General features: G+C 41.6%; 1 protein-coding gene across 2 annotated transcripts; it reads right to left on the reverse strand.

Annotated features, from left to right (window-relative positions):
* Positions 1 to 12,952: 12,952 nt before the first annotated feature.
* EEF1A1 (eukaryotic translation elongation factor 1 alpha 1) lies at positions 12,953 to 16,516 on the reverse strand. Of its 2 annotated transcripts, none has more exons than XM_007090112.3 (8): positions 16,413 to 16,516; positions 15,244 to 15,421; positions 14,794 to 14,973; positions 14,383 to 14,679; positions 14,132 to 14,282; positions 13,783 to 14,039; positions 13,465 to 13,699; positions 12,953 to 13,371 (listed from the first exon to the last, which is right to left on the reverse strand). In XM_007090112.3, exons 2-8 carry the CDS (start codon positions 15,385 to 15,387, stop codon positions 13,247 to 13,249), a joined length of 1,389 nt encoding a protein of 462 aa, XP_007090174.1. In that variant the 5' UTR covers positions 15,388 to 15,421; positions 16,413 to 16,516; the 3' UTR covers positions 12,953 to 13,246. The 2 variants fall into 2 exon arrangements, with proteins under 2 accessions (XP_007090174.1, XP_042842599.1); XM_042986665.1 differs by lacking the exon at positions 16,413 to 16,516 and adding an exon at positions 16,065 to 16,154.
* Positions 16,517 to 20,502: the final 3,986 nt, after the last annotated feature.

Here is a 20,502-nt window from a genome sequence, read left to right on the forward strand (position 1 = left end):
TCATATGAGTGAAGTCATATATTTGTCTTTCTCTAATTTCACTTCCATCCATGTAGTTGCAAATGGCAAGATTTCAGTCTTTTTGATTGCCGAGCAATACTCCATTGTATATATATACCACATCCTCTTTATCCATTCGTCCATCGATGGACATTTGGGCTCTTTCCATACTTTGGCTATTGGCAATAGTGCTGCTATAAACATTGGGGTGCATGTACCTCTTCGAAACAGCATACCTACATCCCTCAGATGAATACTTAGTAGTGCAGTTGCTGGGTCGTAGGGTAGTTCTATTTTTAACCTTTTGAGGAACCTCCACGCTGTTTTCCAGAGGGGCTGCACCAGTTTGCATTCGCACCAGCAGTGCAAAAGAGATCCTCTTTCTCCACATCCTCACCAACATTTGTTGTTGCCTGAGTTAACAGATCTATTTGTTAAGCCTGAGTGTGAGGCAGCCAAATACTTTGTTGCTATAATGCTATATAGCTGCTCAGATATAGCTCAGTTTTCATGTATTTGTTTCATCTAATTTTATTTTTTAATTTTTTTTACATGTATTTATTTATTTTTGAGAGACAGAGACAGCACAAGCGGGGTTTGGGCAGAGAGAGGAGACACAGAATCTGAAGCAGGCTCCAGGCTCTGAGCAGTCAGCACAGAGACCGACGTGGGGCTCGAACTCACAAACCGCGAGATATGACCCAAGCCGAAATTGGACACTCAACCGACTAAGCCACCCTGGCGCCCCTGTTTCATCTAATTTTAGTTTTTCCATTAAAGTAGTCAATATCAGTAGCAAGTGAAAAGTATTTGTAATGCTGATCATTTAGCAATGAATTCTTTTTGATATTTGATTTAGTAATTTCAAAAAGCGGTTAACTTTTACTTTAGTTATGTTTATTCCTGGGCATAATTCTTACTACAGAGGCAACACTGTTCATAATACTATATTTTAAAAAGAAGGTAGGGGCATCTGGGTGGCTCAGGCAGTTAAGTGGCCGATTTCACCTCAGGTCAGGATCTCGTGGTTCACAAGTTCGAGCCATGTTGGGCCTTGTGCTGACAGCTCAGAGCCTGGAGCCTCCTTCAGATTTTGTGTCTCCCTCTCTCTGCCCCTCCCCCGCTCATGCTCTCTCTCCCTCTCTCAAAAAAAATAAACATTAAAAAAAAGAAGGCATCTTACACTACCTGTTTAGCACTAGAAGGGAAATTGCTGTTTTAAAACTTTTTTCTGGTTAAAGACAAGAGTAAAAGCAGTAAATGGGGTGCCTAATGAATGGAATATAACAAAAATTTATCTTGAGGAAATAGAAAGTTCTTAAATGCTGTGGAAGGTTCTTGATAGCTGTAATTTGGGCCTAGTGACATTACACATACTAGGAAATTCAAGTTTTATAATGCAAATCCATCACAATAGTGACTCTCACTGAAAAAATGTTTGACAGAAAACCTTTTTTTTTTTTTTTAATGTTTATTTTTGAGAGAGAGAGACACAGAATCTGAAGCAGTCTCTAGGCTCTGAGCTGTCAGCACAGAGCTCAATGTGAGGGTCAAACTCACAAACCATGAGATCATGACCCAGGCTGAAGTTGGATGGTTAAGTGACTGAGCCACCCAGGTGCCCCTGACATTTGTTTTATGTTCTGCCATTTGGTTTAGGATGCGAAACCTCTTTAAATCTGTAATTTAAAATGTGTTAACTTTTACAAAATTACCTCACTTGGGGTGCCTGGGTGGCCCAGTCGGTTAAGCCGACAGAGATTAGATCATCCTGAGCTGGCAGAGGTGCTTATGCTGGAGGGCACATAGTGAAAATCACCCGTTCCTCTTAGGCTCCCTCCTCACAACACTTTTATTATTGCATTATTTAATTCCACCTTAATTTGCAATATCTGGCTTACCCTCTTAAAATATAAACCTCTTGAATGCTTGCAGTGCCATAGTTGTAGACACTCAGGACATACATGCTTTTTTGGAATAAATGAATGAATATTCATTCATTTATTATGAAGAATTATGCTAAAGGCAGTGGGTGACAAAACTAAAACTTAAAGTGAATAATTAAATGGGATAAAAATATTTATGACATAAATAACTATATAATTTTGTGTTTGCCTGTCTCCATAACTCCTGTCTTCACATTCTGTTCAGCTTCATTTCCTCCCTACCTTCCTGTACTGTGTTTTCTGCTCCTAATATGAAAGTGAGATTTATTTTTATGATACTCATTTTATTTATGAAGCAGATATTTAGTACTTCCTAATGTAAGAGGTGAAGGACACAACAGAGTGAAAAGGCAACCCATAGAATGGAAGAATACTATATCTAATAACGGGTTAATATTCAGAATATTTAAAAGACAACTACAGCTCAACGACAGCAAAACCCCCAAATAACCCAATTAAAAAATGGGCAAAGGGCTTGAATATTTCTCCCCAAAATATATATAAATGGCCAATAGCCATGTGAAAAGATGTTGCACGGCATTACTAGTCATCAAGAAAATGCAAATGAAATTCACAGTGAGATGCCATCTCACACCTAACAGGCTATTATCAGATAAACAGAAAACAAGCCTTGGCAAGCCTGTGGAGAAATTTGAACCCTTATGCACTGTTGGTGGAAAAGTAAATTGGTGTAGCTGCTCCCCCTGCCAAAATTAAAAGAATTACTGTATGACACAGCAATTCCATTCCTGAGTATATACCCAGAAGAATTGAAAGCAAGGTCTTGAAGACCCTGTTCAAGGGTCATGTTCATAGTAGCATTATTCACAACAGCTAAAAGGTGGAAGCAACCTAAGCGTCCATCAACAGATGAATGGGGTAAACAAAATGTATGTAAGTAACAGTGAAATACTTTCCAGCCTTGAAAGGAAATTCTGACACACATTTCAACATGGATGAGTTTAGAGGACATTATGCTAAGTGAAAGAAACAGTCAAAAAAGGACAGTATTCTATGATTCCACTTATTTGTGGTACCTAGAGTAGTCAGATTAGCCTAGAGACAAAGCAGAATGGTGGTTGGGGGTAGAGAAGAATATGGAGTTATTGTTTAATGGGTACAGAGTTTGTTTTTGCAAGATGAAGAGTTCTGGAGTACGGTGGTGATGATTGCACAACAATTTGAATGTACCTAATGCCACCAAACACTTAAAAATGGTTAAGAAAGTGAATTTTATGTTGTGTTTATCTTACAATTTTTTTAAAAACCTCAATGTATATGTAGCTCAGCTCTAAAACCTATTTACTTACTGATAATTTATCCCCTGCTTATTTCTAAAAATATACTTGAGACATTTTAGAAGAAAATTAAGGATCAGCTGAGGAAAAGGCAGATCCCACTTTAATGTTAAAATTCTAGCTGAGCTTCCTGTCAGTGATAGGGTTTTGTGTCATCAAGGGGACCAAGAGAAAACTTTTTCCTATTATGAAAATCTAAGAGAAACTTATCACATAACCTCTTAGGGAAAACAGTGCCTTTGCTAGTGATCTTATAAAAGTAGCTACTACCTAATAATGTTCCCTATGTATCATCAGATAGGGAGTGCACCGTTGCACTTAACCCCATGATAAAGTTGTCCTTGTTCTGGAGACAAGGGAAACAAGACTTGGAGATAATTAATTTGCCTATGATAAACACTGCTGGGCCGTCTTCCTAATAATCACATCTGCCCATTGTCCTTTCCAAAAAACCATGGTTTACTCTTTCCTTCACAGTTCCAGGAGCTAAATCTTCATTAATTTAAGCCCGTCTCCGTCATTGCAGTCCCCCCTCTCCCCCCATTTGGTCTAGGCCTGAGGCTTGTGTGCAAACTGACCCAACAAATGGTAAAAGGAGACTCCCAGGGTGGCTTCTTTGCCCTTAAAAAGGGTACCTCTTCTATAAGGTGATGAAAATGTTCTGAAATTAGACTGTGACAATGGTTGCACAACTCTATGAAGATACTGAAGACCACTGAATTGTACACTTTAAAAGGGTAAATTTTGGGGCGCCTGGGTGGCTCAGTCGGTTAAGTGTCCGACTTCAGCTCAGGTCACGATCTCGCGGTCCGTGAGTTCAAGCCCCGCGTCGGGCTCTGGGCTGATGGCTCAGAGCCTGGAGCCTGCTTCCGATTCTGTGTCTCCCCCTCTCTCTGACCCTCCCCCGTTCATGCTCTGTCTCTGTCTCAAAAGTAAACATTTAAAAAAAAAAATTTTAAAGGGTAAATTTTACAGTATATGACTTGTGTCAATAGAGCTGTTTTTTAAACAAAACAAAAACCTGTAAAGAAATGTATGACTGGCAAGCCCTTGACCAAGGATTCTTAAACCTCACCTCAGAATTCCTAACAGAGCTTGTAAAAGTAGGGGGCAATGCCTTATCATAAGCAATTGATTCAGCTGGCCTGGAAAGGTATTGATATCCATGTTTAACAAACTCCATAGGTTATTTCAATGCCCAGCCAACTGTGAGAACCACTAGCTTGCCTCCATAAATATCCATTGTCTCAGCTGCTTTTGGAAGAAACTAGATTGCAATTAATTTTACCGTGTGCTGGCTCAGGAATGTAGAATCCAAATAATCTGTACTGCTGATTGACGTTGGTTGTGCAGAAAACTCATGCTTTATTACAGAAATTCAAGTCTAAAAGAAAGCCATTCCACCTTCCAATGGGTAGTGGGTTATATTTGTGGGCAAGATCACATTTTTTTCAAATGTAAGCTTTGGGCATACTTGAATGCCTGTCTGGACAAGTATATACCTCAGCTCTTACACCCTACAGAAAGGATGCATTTATTTTGATTTAGAACCTCATTTTGACTGTCAACTGACTTCTAAAAAATTTTTTTTAATGTTTATTTTTGAGAGAGAGAGAAAATGAACAGAGGAGGGGCAGAGAGAGACACAATCTGAAGCAGGCTCCAGGCTCTGAGCTGTCAGCACAGAGCCCAACACAGGGCTCGAACCCACGAACCATAAGATCATGGCCTGAGCCAAAGTCACTTAACCAACTGAGCCACTCAGGTACGCCTGTCAACAGACTTCTAAATCAACATTCTCAAACTGCTGGCTGCAATTCTTTAGCAAGTCATGAAATTTGTGTCATAATCATAGGTAATCATCTTTGATGCAATGAAATACTGTTTATACTGTGTTGCAATAGAAAATTTTTTTCTTTACTAGGATCCACAGTAAGAAATATTAAGACTAATCTGTTTGAAGAAATGCACTACTTCCTTAGGGCAAAACCCCCAATATATTAGGATTCTTTAACATCTGTGTATTTCTCAAAGAATTTTTTAAAAAAAAACTTAAAAACTTATTGAACTCTTTCTATGCTGTAGCCTGGTTAAGTCATGTGATTAAAGTATAACTGCAAGTTGCTGTTGAGCATGGATCTCAGGTATTCTGATTTCACAATACCTTTTCTGCCATTTTCAGTGATTTGTTTCCTCCTAAGGACCAGAAGTCCTCCATTGTATGAAAAGTTTCTCCAGCTGTCCCTAAACAATCGATGTCTCTTTCTCTTGGCTTAACCTTCAATTTCCCACTCCCACCTTTTGTAGCCTATTTCATGTTAAGCATTTACAGAGTTGCCATGCTTAATGAACCATTATAGCACTCGATCTAAGGGTTATTCCAGAGTTTAGAGACTGTCGGGGAATTTAAAATGTGAATTTCACTTTGAGCAGCATTCTCTGCAGATTTAAAATACTCTTCATATATATACTTGGAAGACAGTAGTACTTTTCTAGCGTTTGCTAGGCTAAACAACTATTTTTCAAACACAGTGCTTCATTCAAATTTAGTCTTTATGTTGGTTGCTCTTTGAATTCTGTTTTAGACTTGGTCTACACTATTTAAAACATGACAATCAAAATTTAAGTCAGCATGTTAAGATACATAAAAAAATAGACTACCTAAATTTAGAAAAAAACATTATTCTAAACTGTGTATCATAGAAGACCAGCACACATGACATGTTTCAAGCAATGAAAAGGAAACTTACTGAATTTTCTGTAGTTCCAATTCATACAGAACAACCTAAAGCGGGGCGGGGGGGGGGGGGTTGGGGAGGGGCAGGGAACAGTTTAACAAACTTCAATGACAGATACCAGAGCTTTGAAGAAAAACATTCATAAAGTTACATAAAATATGAGAAACTGAGTTCTAAGAGATGTATTCCCTAACCTCAATATAAAGATTTAGCTACAAGAAAATGTTCCCTCCACCCAACCCTAACTGAATAAAAATCATCTTATCTCTTGGTAGACATTTACTGAGTTTGCAGCTCAACACAGAATCTTGTAGGAGGCTCAACAGAGATGTCCAAATGGTCAGTCAAGGTGTGACAACAGCTAAAGAGAGGGGCTGCAGGTCAAGGCTGGGTAAGGCCCTTCCTTTGTTGATACAGCAGCACCCCTTCTACTTCAATGGTTACAACCCAGGCCCAGGAAGCCTGGCAGATGCCCTCATCAGAAGTCTGAGAGAACCACTTCCTCAGTTTGGGTGGCTCCAAATAGCCCTGGAACTCCAAACTCAAATGACTTATGTGGAAACCCTACAGTTTATCACACCACCAACTAGAATATTCTCCCAATCACATGATTTTACTGAAAATGTAACCAAGTCACTTAACCTCTGGGAACCACGTTTGCAGGGAGACCACACGGTCTTTGCTGCCAGTTACTCTCAGTAGAATATCCTACCTACCTTTGACTTATGTCTATTTTCAAACCTATTCTGCTTTATGTAAGCAGTAATCTACATTTTAGATCATGTCTCAGAAGAAATCGTGTTAAAGGGAATACCCGGACTGCATATGTTGCTGCTTTGATCACTTTTGGATGTGAATTTTGACAAAAAGCTAAAATAACTCAAACTCCTTGAGGTTGTGAATGGTTGGTTAATAAGACAGAATATTTAAATCCTAGTATAGATTTTACTCACATCTTGATCTTAAGTGGCACAGCAAATTATTATCTGCCAAAAAAAGGAAACTTAAAGCTATTACCTACTTCACCTCACTTTTACTCAACATTTGCTAAAATTTTCATGATTGTGATCAAAATGGCAAAATAGGACCCAGATTTTAATATTAGGTGAATTTGCAGGTGGCTGGACCATCATAATCAAAGAATAGTTCTCCAAGCACAATAGCTCAGGTCTGTTTTTGGACCTTATTTAGTACCTAGTAATAATTTAAATAAAACTACAGAAATATAAATATTAGATATATAAACAACAAAGTCCACATTTTTATTTAACATGCTTACATAGCAGGTTCCAGATTCAATATTACCCCAACAAGATGAGATATAGCAGGGATAAATGTAAACTCCCAACATTTGATGTTTAAGTATTTTTGAGAGCGCACACAGGTGTGCACAGGCGAGGGGGAGGGACAGAGAGAGGGTCAGAGGACCTGAAGTAAGCTTCGTGCCTACAGCAGAGAGCCCCATGTGGGGCTTGGAACTGTGATGTTGAGATGGTGATCTGAGCTGAAGTCAGATGCTTAACCCAATGAGCCACCAAGATGCCTCAATATTTGAGGTTTTAAAAAAAAATATTTTTGAGAGAGACGGAGGGAGGGAGGGAGGGAAACAGGGAGACACAAGATCTGAAGCAGGCTCCAGGCTGTCAGCAGAGCCCGATGTGGGGGGCTCGGAACTCCTGAATTGTGAGGACACTTAACTGAGCCACCCAGGAGCTTCTCAGTTTTTAAAAGTAACCAAGACAGGAGTGCCTGGGTGTCTCAGTTGAGTTCCACTCAGGTCTCAGTTTCTGGTTTGAGTTAGAGCCCCCATAGGGCTCCTGTGCCAGACAGCTCAGGGCTTTGGGGCCTTCTTCGGATTCTGTCTCCCTCACTTCCTGCCCCTCCCCCACTCATGCTGTCCCTCTTACTCTCAAAAATAAAGAGTGTCAGATTGGATACTTGTTGAAATGTGAATAAAGCCTGGAAATAGTAAGGTAACAATGGTTTCTTGGTTTTGACAAATATACTATACTATGGGAGTGGAAGACGTTAACGGGAAGCAAACTAGGTGAGGGGTATACTGAAACTCTTATTCCTATCTTCCCAACTTTCCTATGAACCTAGTTACTACCAAAGTTTTATTTAAAAAACTTGACAATGTAATTAAAGATCTAAAATGTAATTTGCATTTAAAGTCAAGTGATATTTGATCATAATCCGTGTTATAACCTCCTTAGGGCACCTGGGTGGCTCAGTCCACTGAGCAACTGACCCTTGCTTTTGGCTCAGGTCGATTGCAGGGTTCAGGAGTTTGAACCCCATGTCAGGGTCTGCAGAGTGCGGAGCCTGCTTGGGATTTCCTCTCTACCCCTCTGCTTCTCTTGCACTCACTCTTAGAATAAACATTTAAAAAACTTTTCCCTCTCTCTCTGACCCTCCCCCCGTTCATGCTTTGTCTTGGTCTCAAAAATAAACGTTAGAGGGGTGCCTGGGTGGCTTAGTCGGTTGACTTCAGCTCAGCTCATGATCTCGCGGTCCGTGAGTTCGAAACCCGCATTGGGTTCTGTGCTGACAGCCTGGAGCCTGTGTCTCCCTCTCTCTGACCCTTCCCCATTCATGCTGTCTCAAAAATAAACGTTTAAAAAAAAAAAAGTTAGAAAAAAAAACTTTTAAAGAAGCAACGGATCTTCCAACAACTGCAATAAAAGCTACCTTTTATTACTGGCCTTTTACAATAGGCCAGGTACTGGGCTAGAGTCCACACCAACTAACTCATTTCATCCTCAGAACAATCTTGAGATGGACAGTTATGCACAGATTAAAGGGACAGCTTTTCAAGTCCAAGTCAGGCAGACTCCTTGGTCTCCTGGATCAATGGAAGAGACTACACTCTTGTACATCTACAGATTTAATTTTGATAAAAAGTTTAAAAAGCTATACACTGGGAAGGGGAACAGCATAGGAAGAATCTAGAAACCCCGTGACCTAAGGTTCAGAAACAGGTTAAGAACGGTTTAGTGTAGATGTGACCAAAGGGTATTAATTGGGGGTGCCAGGCTGGTTCAGTCGAGGGAACATGCAACTTTTGATCTCAGGGTCATGAGTTCAAGCCCCTCTTTGGGTATAGAGATCAAAGTTGTTTTTTTTTCAAAAAGATATAATTGGAATCAAGTAAATTATTCTTGTAAAATGAAGTAAAATAGTTCAACTACCTTATAAAAGAACTTATGTTTTATGTCACTAGCAAGCAAATAGAATGGAGACAAAAAGCTCATCCAGCAATAGAGGACTTAGGAGCTACTCTACCTCAGTCTGTCATCTGTAATGAGGGTATTAATACTTGCCCTAAGGTCTCTGCCCTCCAATGAGTGACATATACGTTGATGAGGTATTCAAGCAGACTTCAATGAATATACTCAGTTGATTTGAAGTTAGATTTACAAGACTTAGATTCTTTCAATTTGTGTGTGTCCTTGTTACTTTTCTCACTAGACACTTGGATGTCTAATGTTTTCATATTCTCCAGTAACTCCTACTTGTCCTTCACATCAAGTTATGCCTGACAATGCATTTTTCTTCATAGCATCATCACAATTCAGAATTACCTGCTCATTTAAGGTAGGATCTACCTCCCCCACTGGATTATAAACTCAAGTGGCAAGACCTGTCCATTTTGTATGCAATTCTATCTCCAATGCCTAGGAATAGTGCAGCTTAAAAATCATATACCTACAAAAGGTATACATACACTTGCCATACAATCCAGTGATCCCACTAAGTATTTACACAGACAACCTATAGTCACAAACCTACAGGTGAACAGTCCAATTCATAAACTTCCCAAACTGGAAAACCACCAAATGGACAAACTGTCCATGAGAAAAATTAGATATGAAACAGACTTAACTTGTAAAACTTTTCTTAAAAAGGTCATTTTTCAATGTATGCAAAAACATTAACAAACTTTCAATTGCTCAAGTGTTAATACTTTTTGCTTACTCAGGAAATAATTAACATTAACTTAGCATTATCTTTGTTATGTAGTCTCCCACAAAAACCAGAGCTCTAAACTCTTGAGACCTATGGGCCCCTTAAGGGTAGTCCAAGGTGAATGACTATTTTCCTTATTTCACTCATTTCTGCCAGTGATTGATGGACAGGACACTTAGTTCCTATTTCTCTATTTAGAAAAAGGACAAAAATCATGATCCTTCTCAATGATTTCCAGGGATCAACTACCTTTCAGGAACCATGAGGCAGTTTCCTAGACATCATTAAGTTTCAATTTTAAGTCATGGAAATTCCCAGAGACTTACCAACTGGATGAGAAAACCTATGGGTTTGGAAGTGAAAAACATTATAAAATAGAATAAAGAAAACTTCAGGAAGGTAATCAAAAGGGGAAAACATGTTTTGTTCCTCTCAGCTGAAACAGCATGCACTCACTCTTCTTTTGCAGGACCTGGAAGGTGGTTCACTCCCAAGGCACCAGGTACCAGAATGAAATCTTAAATTGAGTATTCCTGCATTTCATGGTAACAAAATGAATATATTCTACCACCAATCTAAAGCCTATGTAAAGTCCCATTAACACCCAACAAACTGTTACCCTTTTTTGAGAGTTGGCCATTTTTAGAATTTGTGGACACTCATGGCCAAGAAATGTTTTGGGTGGAGAGCTTGGGGCTGAACTTAGCAGAAAACCAATTGAAACGTGAAATACAAGCCCAGTAACATTCACCAGGATTCTTACACTCCATACTGAAAACTACTTAAAATCAAGGGGTTTGCACCACTTGTACAGCCAATAGCCTTTATGTCGGGCTGAACCCAAACTTTAGCAACCGAATGAATTCTCATGCTCTTAAGAGGCTAGAAGATTAAGGGATAAACGCATAAATTAGAGCTGATTTGGCCAAAACCAGATTTATCTATTCTGGCAGTCTGTAAGGACACTAACAGAATAATTTTTTAAAAATCAAATATGCCTTACTAAGGATCTGTTTTAAGTCCTGAATCACAATGCTTTCCTCCTAGGGGCACCTGGGTGGCTCAGTTGGTTGAGCGACTTTGGCTCAGGCCATGATCTCATGATCAGGTTCATGAGTTCAAGCCCCAAGTCGGGCTCTGTGCTGACAGGTCAGAAGCCTGGAACCAGCTTCTGTCTCCCTCTCTCTGCCACTCCCCCACTCATGCTCCGTGTCAAAACTAAACATTAAAATGCTTTCCCCCATATTCTGAAACCACACCAGAATTCCCGGGACAAATTTCAAGATCACAAACATGGGTAATTCAACAGCTGGCCAATTTTAAACATGGTTGAAGGTCAAACACTAGTTTGAGGCATTCTAGTTTTATGAAACCACTCTTAATTTTAATCAATCCGAACAATGCAATTAGTACATAAAGTTCAACAGAGCTAAAGTAAACTTCTATATTCTCAATTTACACTCATTTTTGAAACCAGTTTGTAAATTATTTGCAGGACTACCAGTAGATGGTGCTCAAAACAGATGACTGCCTTCACAGGGCTATATTGCATTGGGTTCTATGGAGTGAAGTATCCCAACTGGCCCAGCTTTTCTGGACACTATTTCCACTTCTCTTTCTCCATTTAGTGGTAGCCATTTTCTGAAGCTAAGTGATTTTTGGGGTGGGGTGGGAGGGGTGAACAATAAATCCCTCCTAGTACACAAGATTTCAACATGCTGTTTAAGAATCTTACCTATCTCCACTCCTTATCTTAAACCAATAGTAATCAACATGTTTTTACAAAGAAGAGGAAAAAAATAATGGGTGTTTTGGAGCTGTGGAGACAAAGTCTTATTAATTTTTAATTTACAATGCCTCTGGTAATACTGCCCTGAGACCAAGCATTTTACCTAGTTTAGAAAAAAAATATTTTAATTGCAGTTCTCATTATGGCCACTAAGTTCTTAGATACATTCTACTTAGTAAATGTCTGCATTATAAAATACAAGGTGTCCTGTGATTTTGCCTATTTCAAAGCAACTTAAAATTTACAGATCAAATAGGATCTTATGAAATTAATGTCCAAATTAGCCAGGATCCATGGAATGTTCTATCAAATGCACCAGTGTTAAGAGAGTTGCCAGCTATCCAAAGGCAAGAACTTAAGACCATGTTGTTGTCAACCAAAGTACTGTTAATTTACCAGTCTACATACAGTTTATATAAATTACAAAATTACCACAGTGGGGTTTAACGAGCTCTTCACTTTCCATCCCATCCATCAAATGAACTTCAAATGGTCATTCTTTTATTGCTTCTCGTTAGGTAACAATTTTGGAAGGACACTTTTAGCAAAATCTCAAAACATATTCAACTAAAAACAAAGCTTACCCTACAGTCCAAAACAGGTCCTCATTTAGGCTGAGTACTGCCACTTTGGGTTTTAAATCTCCAGTGCAGCAATGTCCCTTCTTCACTCAAGCTTGGCTTAGATGAAAATTCCTACTGGAGGATTTCTAGTTCTCAAGTGACATTAAAATTCCAGTATATACTTTGTTCTCCTACAGTTTGGACACAATGAACTCTACCATTAAATACAATAACGTTATTGAATGCCTCACCTTTCAGGATACTTTAAACTACAAGATTTATAAATGTGACAAAGCATTCCAGTAAGTGGGAAGGAAACTCAATTGTGACAATGTATCAAGTCTACTCAATAGTGATAGTATACAAATTTTACACCTTGACTTTGATTTACAAAACTTAACTTTTTATAACCTACCTTAATGGTGTTACTGTTCTAAACTGTTGCAGATCCCCTTTTCCCATACCTCTATGTACTTGTTTCTTTTCCCTGAGGTGGTAAAAACGTTTCCCAGCCCGAGGGGGGGGGGGGGAACCTTAACCCAATTCTCCGTTTCACCAGATGTTAACACCAGGAATAGGTTATGGGCAACTCTTAATCTTTTTACCTGAATAGTACAAGCTTATAGTGTTGACCAAAAGAAGACACGGGTTTCTCATTAAACTTTTGTTTTAATGGGTCTCAAAATTCTGTGACAGATTTTTGGTCAAAGTTGTTTCCATTAAAAAGTACTGATTTTAAAAACTAATAACTTAAAACTGCCACACACAAAAAAAACAAATGGTCCACAAAACATTCTCCTTTCCTTCTGAAGGTTTTACGATGCATTGTTATCATTAACCAGTCTTTTACTATTAAACTTAAATGGCCAATTGACACAAACAGTTCTGAGACCGTTCTTCCACCACTGATTAAGACTGGGGTGGCAGGTATTGGGGATAATATTCATTTAGCCTTCTGAGCTTTCTGGGCAGACTTGGTGACCTTGCCAGCTCCAGCTGCCTTCTTGTCCACTGCTTTGATGACACCCACAGCAACCGTCTGTCTCATGTCACGAACAGCAAAACGGCCTATTAAAACAAATTTTAGATTGTCATCAGAAACTTTGTTCGGGTATTTCCCATCTTCAGTAAAGTTTCTAATTACACTCAAGTCATCCTTACCCAGAGGAGGATAGTCAGAGAAGCTCTCAACACACATGGGCTTGCCAGGAACCATATCAACGATGGCAGCATCACCAGATTTTAAGAACTTGGGACCATCTTCCAGCTTTTTTCCAGAACGACGGTCAATCTTCTCCTTCAGCTCAGCAAACTTGCAGGCGATGTGAGCTGTGTGACAGTCCAGCACAGGTGCATATCCGGCACTGATTTGGCCTGGATGGTTCAGGATAATCACCTGAGAAAAAGAGTTGCATTTAATGAGCCTCAAAACACCAAGTTTGGCAGTTAAGTGAGAACATTGCCACTTTCCAGTGTTACCTGAGCTGTGAAGCCAGCTGCTTCCATTGGTGGGTCATTTTTGCTATCACCAGCCACATTGCCACGACGAACATCTTTGACAGATACGTTCTTGACATTGAAGCCCACGTTGTCCCCAGGTAGAGCCTCACTCAAAGCTTCATGGTGCATTTCAACAGACTTTACTTCAGTTGTAACATTGACTGGAGCAAAAGTGACCACCATGCCTGGCTTAAGAACACCGGTCTCCACTCGACCCACAGGGACAGTACCAATACCTGAAATATTTACAGCATGGTATCAAATACCTTACATGAAAAAAGTGCAGCAACCAGCACAAGTTACGTCCTGATAGTGATGTTCAACTTACCACCAATTTTGTAGACATCCTGGAGGGGCAGACGCAAGGGCTTGTCAGTTGGACGAGTAGGTGGCAGAATGCAATCCAGAGCTTCAAGCAGTGTGGTTCCACTGGCATTGCCATCTTTACGGGTGACTTTCCATCCCTTGAACCAAGGCATCTAAAACAAGATTGTCAATTAGCATCCCCCAAACGGTTGTCAATTAGTCTCAACATCTGTCCCCTTTCATCACTTCCTCCAAGTCTTGAAAGTCACTTACATTAGCACTTGGCTCCAGCATGTTGTCACCATTCCAACCAGAAATTGGCACAAATGCTACGGTGTCGGGGTTGTAGCCAATTTTCTTAATGTAGGTGCTGACTTCCTTAACGATTTCCTCGTATCTCTTCTGGCTGTAGGGTGGCTCAGTGGAATCCATTTTGTTAACACCGACAATAAGTTGTTTTACACCCAGTGTGTAAGCCAGAAGGGCATGCTCACGGGTCTGCCCATTCTTGGAGATACCTGCTTCAAATTCACCAACACCAGCAGCAACGATCAGGACAGCACAGTCAGCCTTTGAAAAGAAAACAAGACCATATTCGGTTACAGCTTCTTCAAAAGGATGAACTCACCCTTTTTCCATTGCACAAGGCAAATCTCATTATTTTCAAGTTACTATCATACCAACCTGAGATGTGCCTGTAATCATATTTTTGATAAAGTCTCTGTGTCCTGGGGCATCAATGATGGTCACATAATACTTGCTGGTCTCGAATTTCCACAGGGAGATATCAATGGTGATACCACGTTCACGTTCGGCTTTCAGTTTATCCAAGACCCAGGCATACTTGAAGGAGCCCTTTCCCATCTGTAAGAATTGAAAATGGGTTACTTGGGAACTAAAACATGATCCATCTTAAACTTGGAAATCCCTTACTCCCACTTCAGCAGAAATGTGAAGTTTCAGTTCAACAACTGTTAGATGACTCACATTAACATACGTAAGAAGTTTAACAGCAAACACTAGTTTATTCCACCTTTAAGGAGGACATTCAGATCCACAGACTAGTTTTGAGTTACCACCTAACACCTGCTAACCGACTTCCAACTACCTTCCTCGTTATGTTGCTGCACCTACCTCAGCAGCCTCCTTCTCAAATTTTTCGATAGTTCTTTTGTCGATCCCACCACATTTGTAGATCAGATGACCAGTAGTGGTAGACTTGCCCGAATCTACGTGTCCAATGACGACGATGTTGATATGAGTCTTTTCCTTTCCCATTTTGGCTTAGGTTTAGCGGTGGTTTTCACGACACCTAAATTGGAAGAAAAATACCCTTAAAACTACTGTCCCAAAGACTTGAGAATAAGCCACGATCCAAACTCTTAAAGGGCAAATTCCAAGGAGAATTACAACCAGTGCCAGGCTGGCCCAACTCTAGTCTCCACCCACCAAGCGTGGGGTTAACTCCACCGCACAAAACCCCCTCCCCCTCGAGGAAGGCCTGCTTCCAAGTCGTTGAGAAGAAATCGAGGTGCCAAGACGGCGCCGGGTACACCGTGGGGTCACAGGAAGCGGCGGCCGGAGAGGGAAAGGCCTTTTTCCTTTGTGTGGGTGACTCACCCGCCCGCTCTCCCGGGCCGCCGCGTCCTCCATTTTGAGCTCCCTGCAGCAGGGCCGGAGAGCGGCCATCTTTCCGCGCACGCAACTGGTGCCGAGCGGGCCGGCCTGGCCGGCCGAGGTGGACGGCACGAGGCTGGCCCCCAAAGCCGCCCGTCCCACTCCACGGTGCCCTCCCGCGCTCGACTCGGTGGCCACCGCTTGTGGGCCCCGCCTCGCCGGACATGTGCGCCGGGACGAGCCGGCCTCGCCACCGCCCTCCGCGCCTCGCGGCGGCCCCACAACCCCAAAAACCCGACGACCGCGAAAAAGCCCACCCTGCTGAGATCCTGACCAACCTCCGCGAAACTATCTTGGCGCGGACAAGCATAGCAGCTTTTTCTCGACCGGTTAATTTGCTCGAGACTTAAAAAGATTGTGACAAGGCAGGCGAGAAGGTGCGGCGAATTCGCACGCGGCGGCCACAGCGCCCAAGCCAGGCCTCAACCCAAGCACGAGGCGAAGGTGAAGGGGGGGGGGATCCTGAAAAAACGCAAGGCCGCGAACCTTCCCACCCACTCACAACCCGAAATTCGGGGTCAAGAACCTCGTAAAGTGCCTGGATGGCGCGGCAGTTGTAACAGGCACGCGAGGGCCGCAGCCGGCTCAAAGAGGCCAGGCCCGCGGAAACCACACCCGGTACTCACCTGTGTTCTGGCGGCAAACCCGTTGCGAAAAAGAACGTTCAAGGCGGCTACGGCACTTATATACGATCCTCCCCCACCCTCGGGGAAGAGGGCGGAGCCAGCACACGACACCACTTTCCCAGTTTACCCCGCGCCAACTCTACCAGGCACCCGTTCAATCGCCGTCCCTTCCCCCCTACTTCTCGGGGACCGTGGGCGATGTGCGCTCAGCCCACTGAAGAGCATACTTCGCCTCGCGCATGCTCCTTTTGACCCAGATGATGACAAGAGCGAGTGGGTGGGGAGGTGGGGTCGAGCGAGCCTTCGGTTCTAGGTTATAGAGAGTTTAACGACGGTCCCTGGGATTCCCCAAGGCTGAGGCGAGTCCTCCTTTGTATGAATTACTTTCGGCTCCAGCTGGGGGGTGGGGCGGCCAGAAAGCGGCCGGGCCGGGTGGTGCGGAATATTCCTTCTGCCGTTCCTGGTTTAAATTGTAAAGGTGATGTAGACATTGGAGTATGCCTTCCCTCGGCAGTAAACCTCCAGTCTTTAGCCTGGTCCTCTCGAAGGTCCGGGACAACCCCTTTGAGCCACTTCCACAGCTAGTCGCCTGTCCGCCCGGGGCTGGCTCCTCCCCCGCCCCTGCCTTCGGATCACCGCCCCGCTGCAGATGAGTACAAGGCCCAGGCACCCAGGGCGGCGAGGGGCGGAAGACCCAAGGGGCTGCCTTCACAGCCGGTGAATCAGCGAGGGTTTCAACTGGGTGGCCGGGACTCGAACGAATATGCTTTTGGGGCTGGCCTCTTGGCTTGTTCCATTCAAAGCCAGCTGCTTTTATCGAAGCCCATATCACACGTTCACCCCATATGGCACTCCAGACGTCTAGTTTTTCAGTTTAGAATAGATTTCAATCCCACAGTTTGCCTTTTAATTCTAATTCTATTACGCTATAAAGAGACCTGTGTGTGTCTGCTCTCGTGGTATTTTTTTTTTTTTCAGTGTACACTGATTTGATTGCTAGCATGAGAAACCTAAGAAGAACTTTTCAAATTCAGTCTTTCCACTTGATCTCATGTAGAAACTGATCAACAGCATTAGCAAGTTTATCCACACAATTTCCTATCCCTGATACTTGTGAAATCACTGCTTCTCAAGTGGCCTATCCCATTTAAATAAATGGATTAATTTTATGTCGTCCTATTGATTTTAACTAAATGTTAGCATAAATCTAGGGCAAACCCGGATGAGGCCTTTTTGGTTGGCAATCAGGGCAGCTCTGAGAAATGCTCCTTTCAGGAAAGAACTTTTATTTTTAATGAGCTAGTTACTACATCAGTATATCTCTTCCACGTGTGGAACATCACTGCAACTCCTAGAGCCAATCTACTAAATGCTTGAAACCTACTATGTGTCCAGTGGTAAACGAAGTTCTGTGGCTTGTGCAAAAGAAATACTTCCTTTTGGAGAGGAACCCACAATCAAATTGGAAGAGGAAAAGGAATATATAAAACAATGGGGAAACAGTTAAAGGCAAACTTGTATGGGGCTTACTTACTTTCTATTTCATTGTAGGATGTAGTTCTAGTCCTAGCTTGCAGTTACTTCTCACAACCCAAATACCTTTTTTTTTTTTTAAATGAAAGAAGTCTTCTGGAATAGCCTTCCTGTGTCTTCTTGTTTTACCACTCTTTGTAGATAGAAACTTCTAAAAATGTGGTGTGTATGTGTGTTTAATTTCTTCATTAGGAGGTTCATAGCCTTCTCTTTTGGAGAGAATTTTCATGAAAGACACCAGGCCATATGAAGTTTCCCTAGAGGCTCATTAATCTTTTTTCTAGCAACAAAACCCTTTTCTAAGTCGATATTTCTAGCTTCTTTCCTTTCATAAATTCTTTCTTCATACTGCATTTTCCTAGTGCCCTTACCCAATCATATACATGTGGTATAAAATTATCTTGATATGCTAATCAGTGTTTGTAATGAGATTAAAATGTAAGAAATACCAATTGAAAGCAGTCACTACCAATAGAACAATGCAAATAGCTCTGCTCTTGTTTAATTCCTTGGAAATATTAATTAATGAGAATTTTCTTTGGAATGATTCCCACAATCAGTCATAATTGTACATCATAGCAATATTAACTGCACACTGTTATGTAAGATTAAGATTAGGGTGCCACCCTAGATTTATTTTCCATGCCTTCTTGAGTAAACTTCAAATGGTTTAGGTTTGAACATTATTGGAGATAATACTAGGTCATATAAATATTTTAACAGGAATGACAAATTTTTGAAAATGTAAAGAAATGGTTAGTGATATGAGGGAAGGAAGCAAAGACTAAAGACTAAAAGTTGAGTATTTGAAAGTTTTACATGGAATCCAAAATTGCAGTTAACATCTAATCTACGAAAAGTCAAATGAAAGTGGATGTTGGTAAGAGGGAAAAGTATTAAAGATAATTTCCAGTTAGTAAAATAAAAGTGAGAAAAGTGACATCTGTGAAATCTGCACAGTTGATTAAAATGTGACATTGCACACTTAAGTACTTTTATATAATCCTAAAACTGTAATGATTGGAAATATGTGTACTTTCAATTGAATTATTCTGTCTGAAAATACGGACCCACAACAATTTAAAAAGTAATTTTTATAGATATGTATGTGTATTCAGCACTACAATGAACACTAGAATTCTTCAGTAGATGCCCACAAACATTTCCACAGAAGCTTATAAAACTATAGCTCCTGATTCAAATCTCACCTTTTCATTTTTCTAGTATTTCACCATTACAGCTCTTTTGGAGGGTGAAAAAAATAATCCAACATTCCAAATAAAGTAACAAAATGGTCCAAGAATGTTCCAGGAGCAAAGAAAGACCACGAAACTTTCATTATTATGCCCAGGAAAGAAAGGAAAATTAAAGAAGTATGACTCCAAAGCCATCCCAGATTATAGGCAAGTCTTTCCCAAGGTCCTATGATTGCAGATGACTGGATACTTTTTACATACCTTACAGAGAATCCATTTTAAAAATAGAACCTAAGGAAAGGCAAAATTACACCTAAGTCCTTGATTTATATCTAAGTAATCTACTGGGCATCACTGACTAGGTGCTCTTATTTCTGTTGCAATAATGACCCAGACTTTTGAGGGGTGGGAGGTATCTCGAGCCATAGTGTGAGTCAGGGTTAGACACTAGCCACAGCCTTTTCTCAGGACAGAGGTCACATTCTGCTCTCGGGGCTGGAACGCGACGAGAACGCGAGTCCCGAGGAAGTCACGCGCGGCTCGGGGGTGCACCCAGGTTCCGAGGAAGGGGGACTCGGGCGGCGCCGACGGTATGCTGCGGTCCCCGGCGGCAAGGCGGACACCTGGCTGCCTTTTCCCCGCGGCTGCTCCCGGGGCCGCGCGACCCGAGCTAGTGGGTGCGCTGGGACACCTGTCGGCGGCTGGTCTGCGGACTCGGGTCTTCGAAGCACAGAGGCCACTCTGGCCCGCTCCTGGAGACGCCCCACCTGGAGGTCACTTTCTTTGGTCCTCTGACTGCGGAAGAAAGCAAGAAAATGCTCGGGAGGAGACAGAAAACCCCAAACGGCTCTGGGTGGGGGTCTATTTTTGTCACCTTGTCTGGCCTCTAAAAGGCTGAAGCAAATATTTTTTTAAAAAGCCTTTTTGGGGCATCTGGCTCAGTCAGTTAAGTCTGCCACTTCAGCTCAGGTCATGATCTTGCAGTTTGTGGGTTCGAGCCCCAGGTCAGGCTCTGAGCTGACAGCTCACAGCCTGGAGCCCGCTTCTGTTTCTGGGTCTCCCTCGCTCTCTGCCCCTCCCCCGCTGGTGCTTTCTCTCTCTCTCTCAAAAATAATAAACATTAAAAAAAAATTTTTTTAAGCCCTTTTCCCTAAACCCTGTGTTTTGAACATAATCCTAGTGTAGTTTTTTTCTCCAGGATTTTACGGCAGATTTAAGTATGTCTTCTAATTTAAAGTTAAAATGGCAACAGTAACATCGTTGAGACTTGTAAATACATTTTTTAGGTTGTAATCTAAGGTCATATTTTGTTTAAGATTTTTCTTTAAACTTGTTCATACCATTTAGAGTAGCAAACTGTC

This window comes from Panthera tigris, chromosome B2, assembly GCF_018350195.1.
Source record: "Panthera tigris isolate Pti1 chromosome B2, P.tigris_Pti1_mat1.1, whole genome shotgun sequence".
Lineage (NCBI taxonomy): Eukaryota > Metazoa > Chordata > Mammalia > Carnivora > Felidae > Panthera > Panthera tigris.

Bases quoted from the DNA above. Each gene is read 5' to 3' on its own strand.
- EEF1A1 (XM_007090112.3), bottom strand. From the start codon at position 15,387: ATGGGAAAGGAAAAGACTCATATCAACATCGTCGTCATTGGACACGTA. The intron at 14,680-14,793 runs GTTGGTATGATA...TTCTTTTCAAAG, and splicing joins TGATTACAGGCACATCTCAG to GCTGACTGTGCTGTCCTGAT. The intron at 13,700-13,782 runs GTAACACTGGAA...TCTTTTTCTCAG, and splicing joins CAGCTGGCTTCACAGCTCAG to GTGATTATCCTGAACCATCC.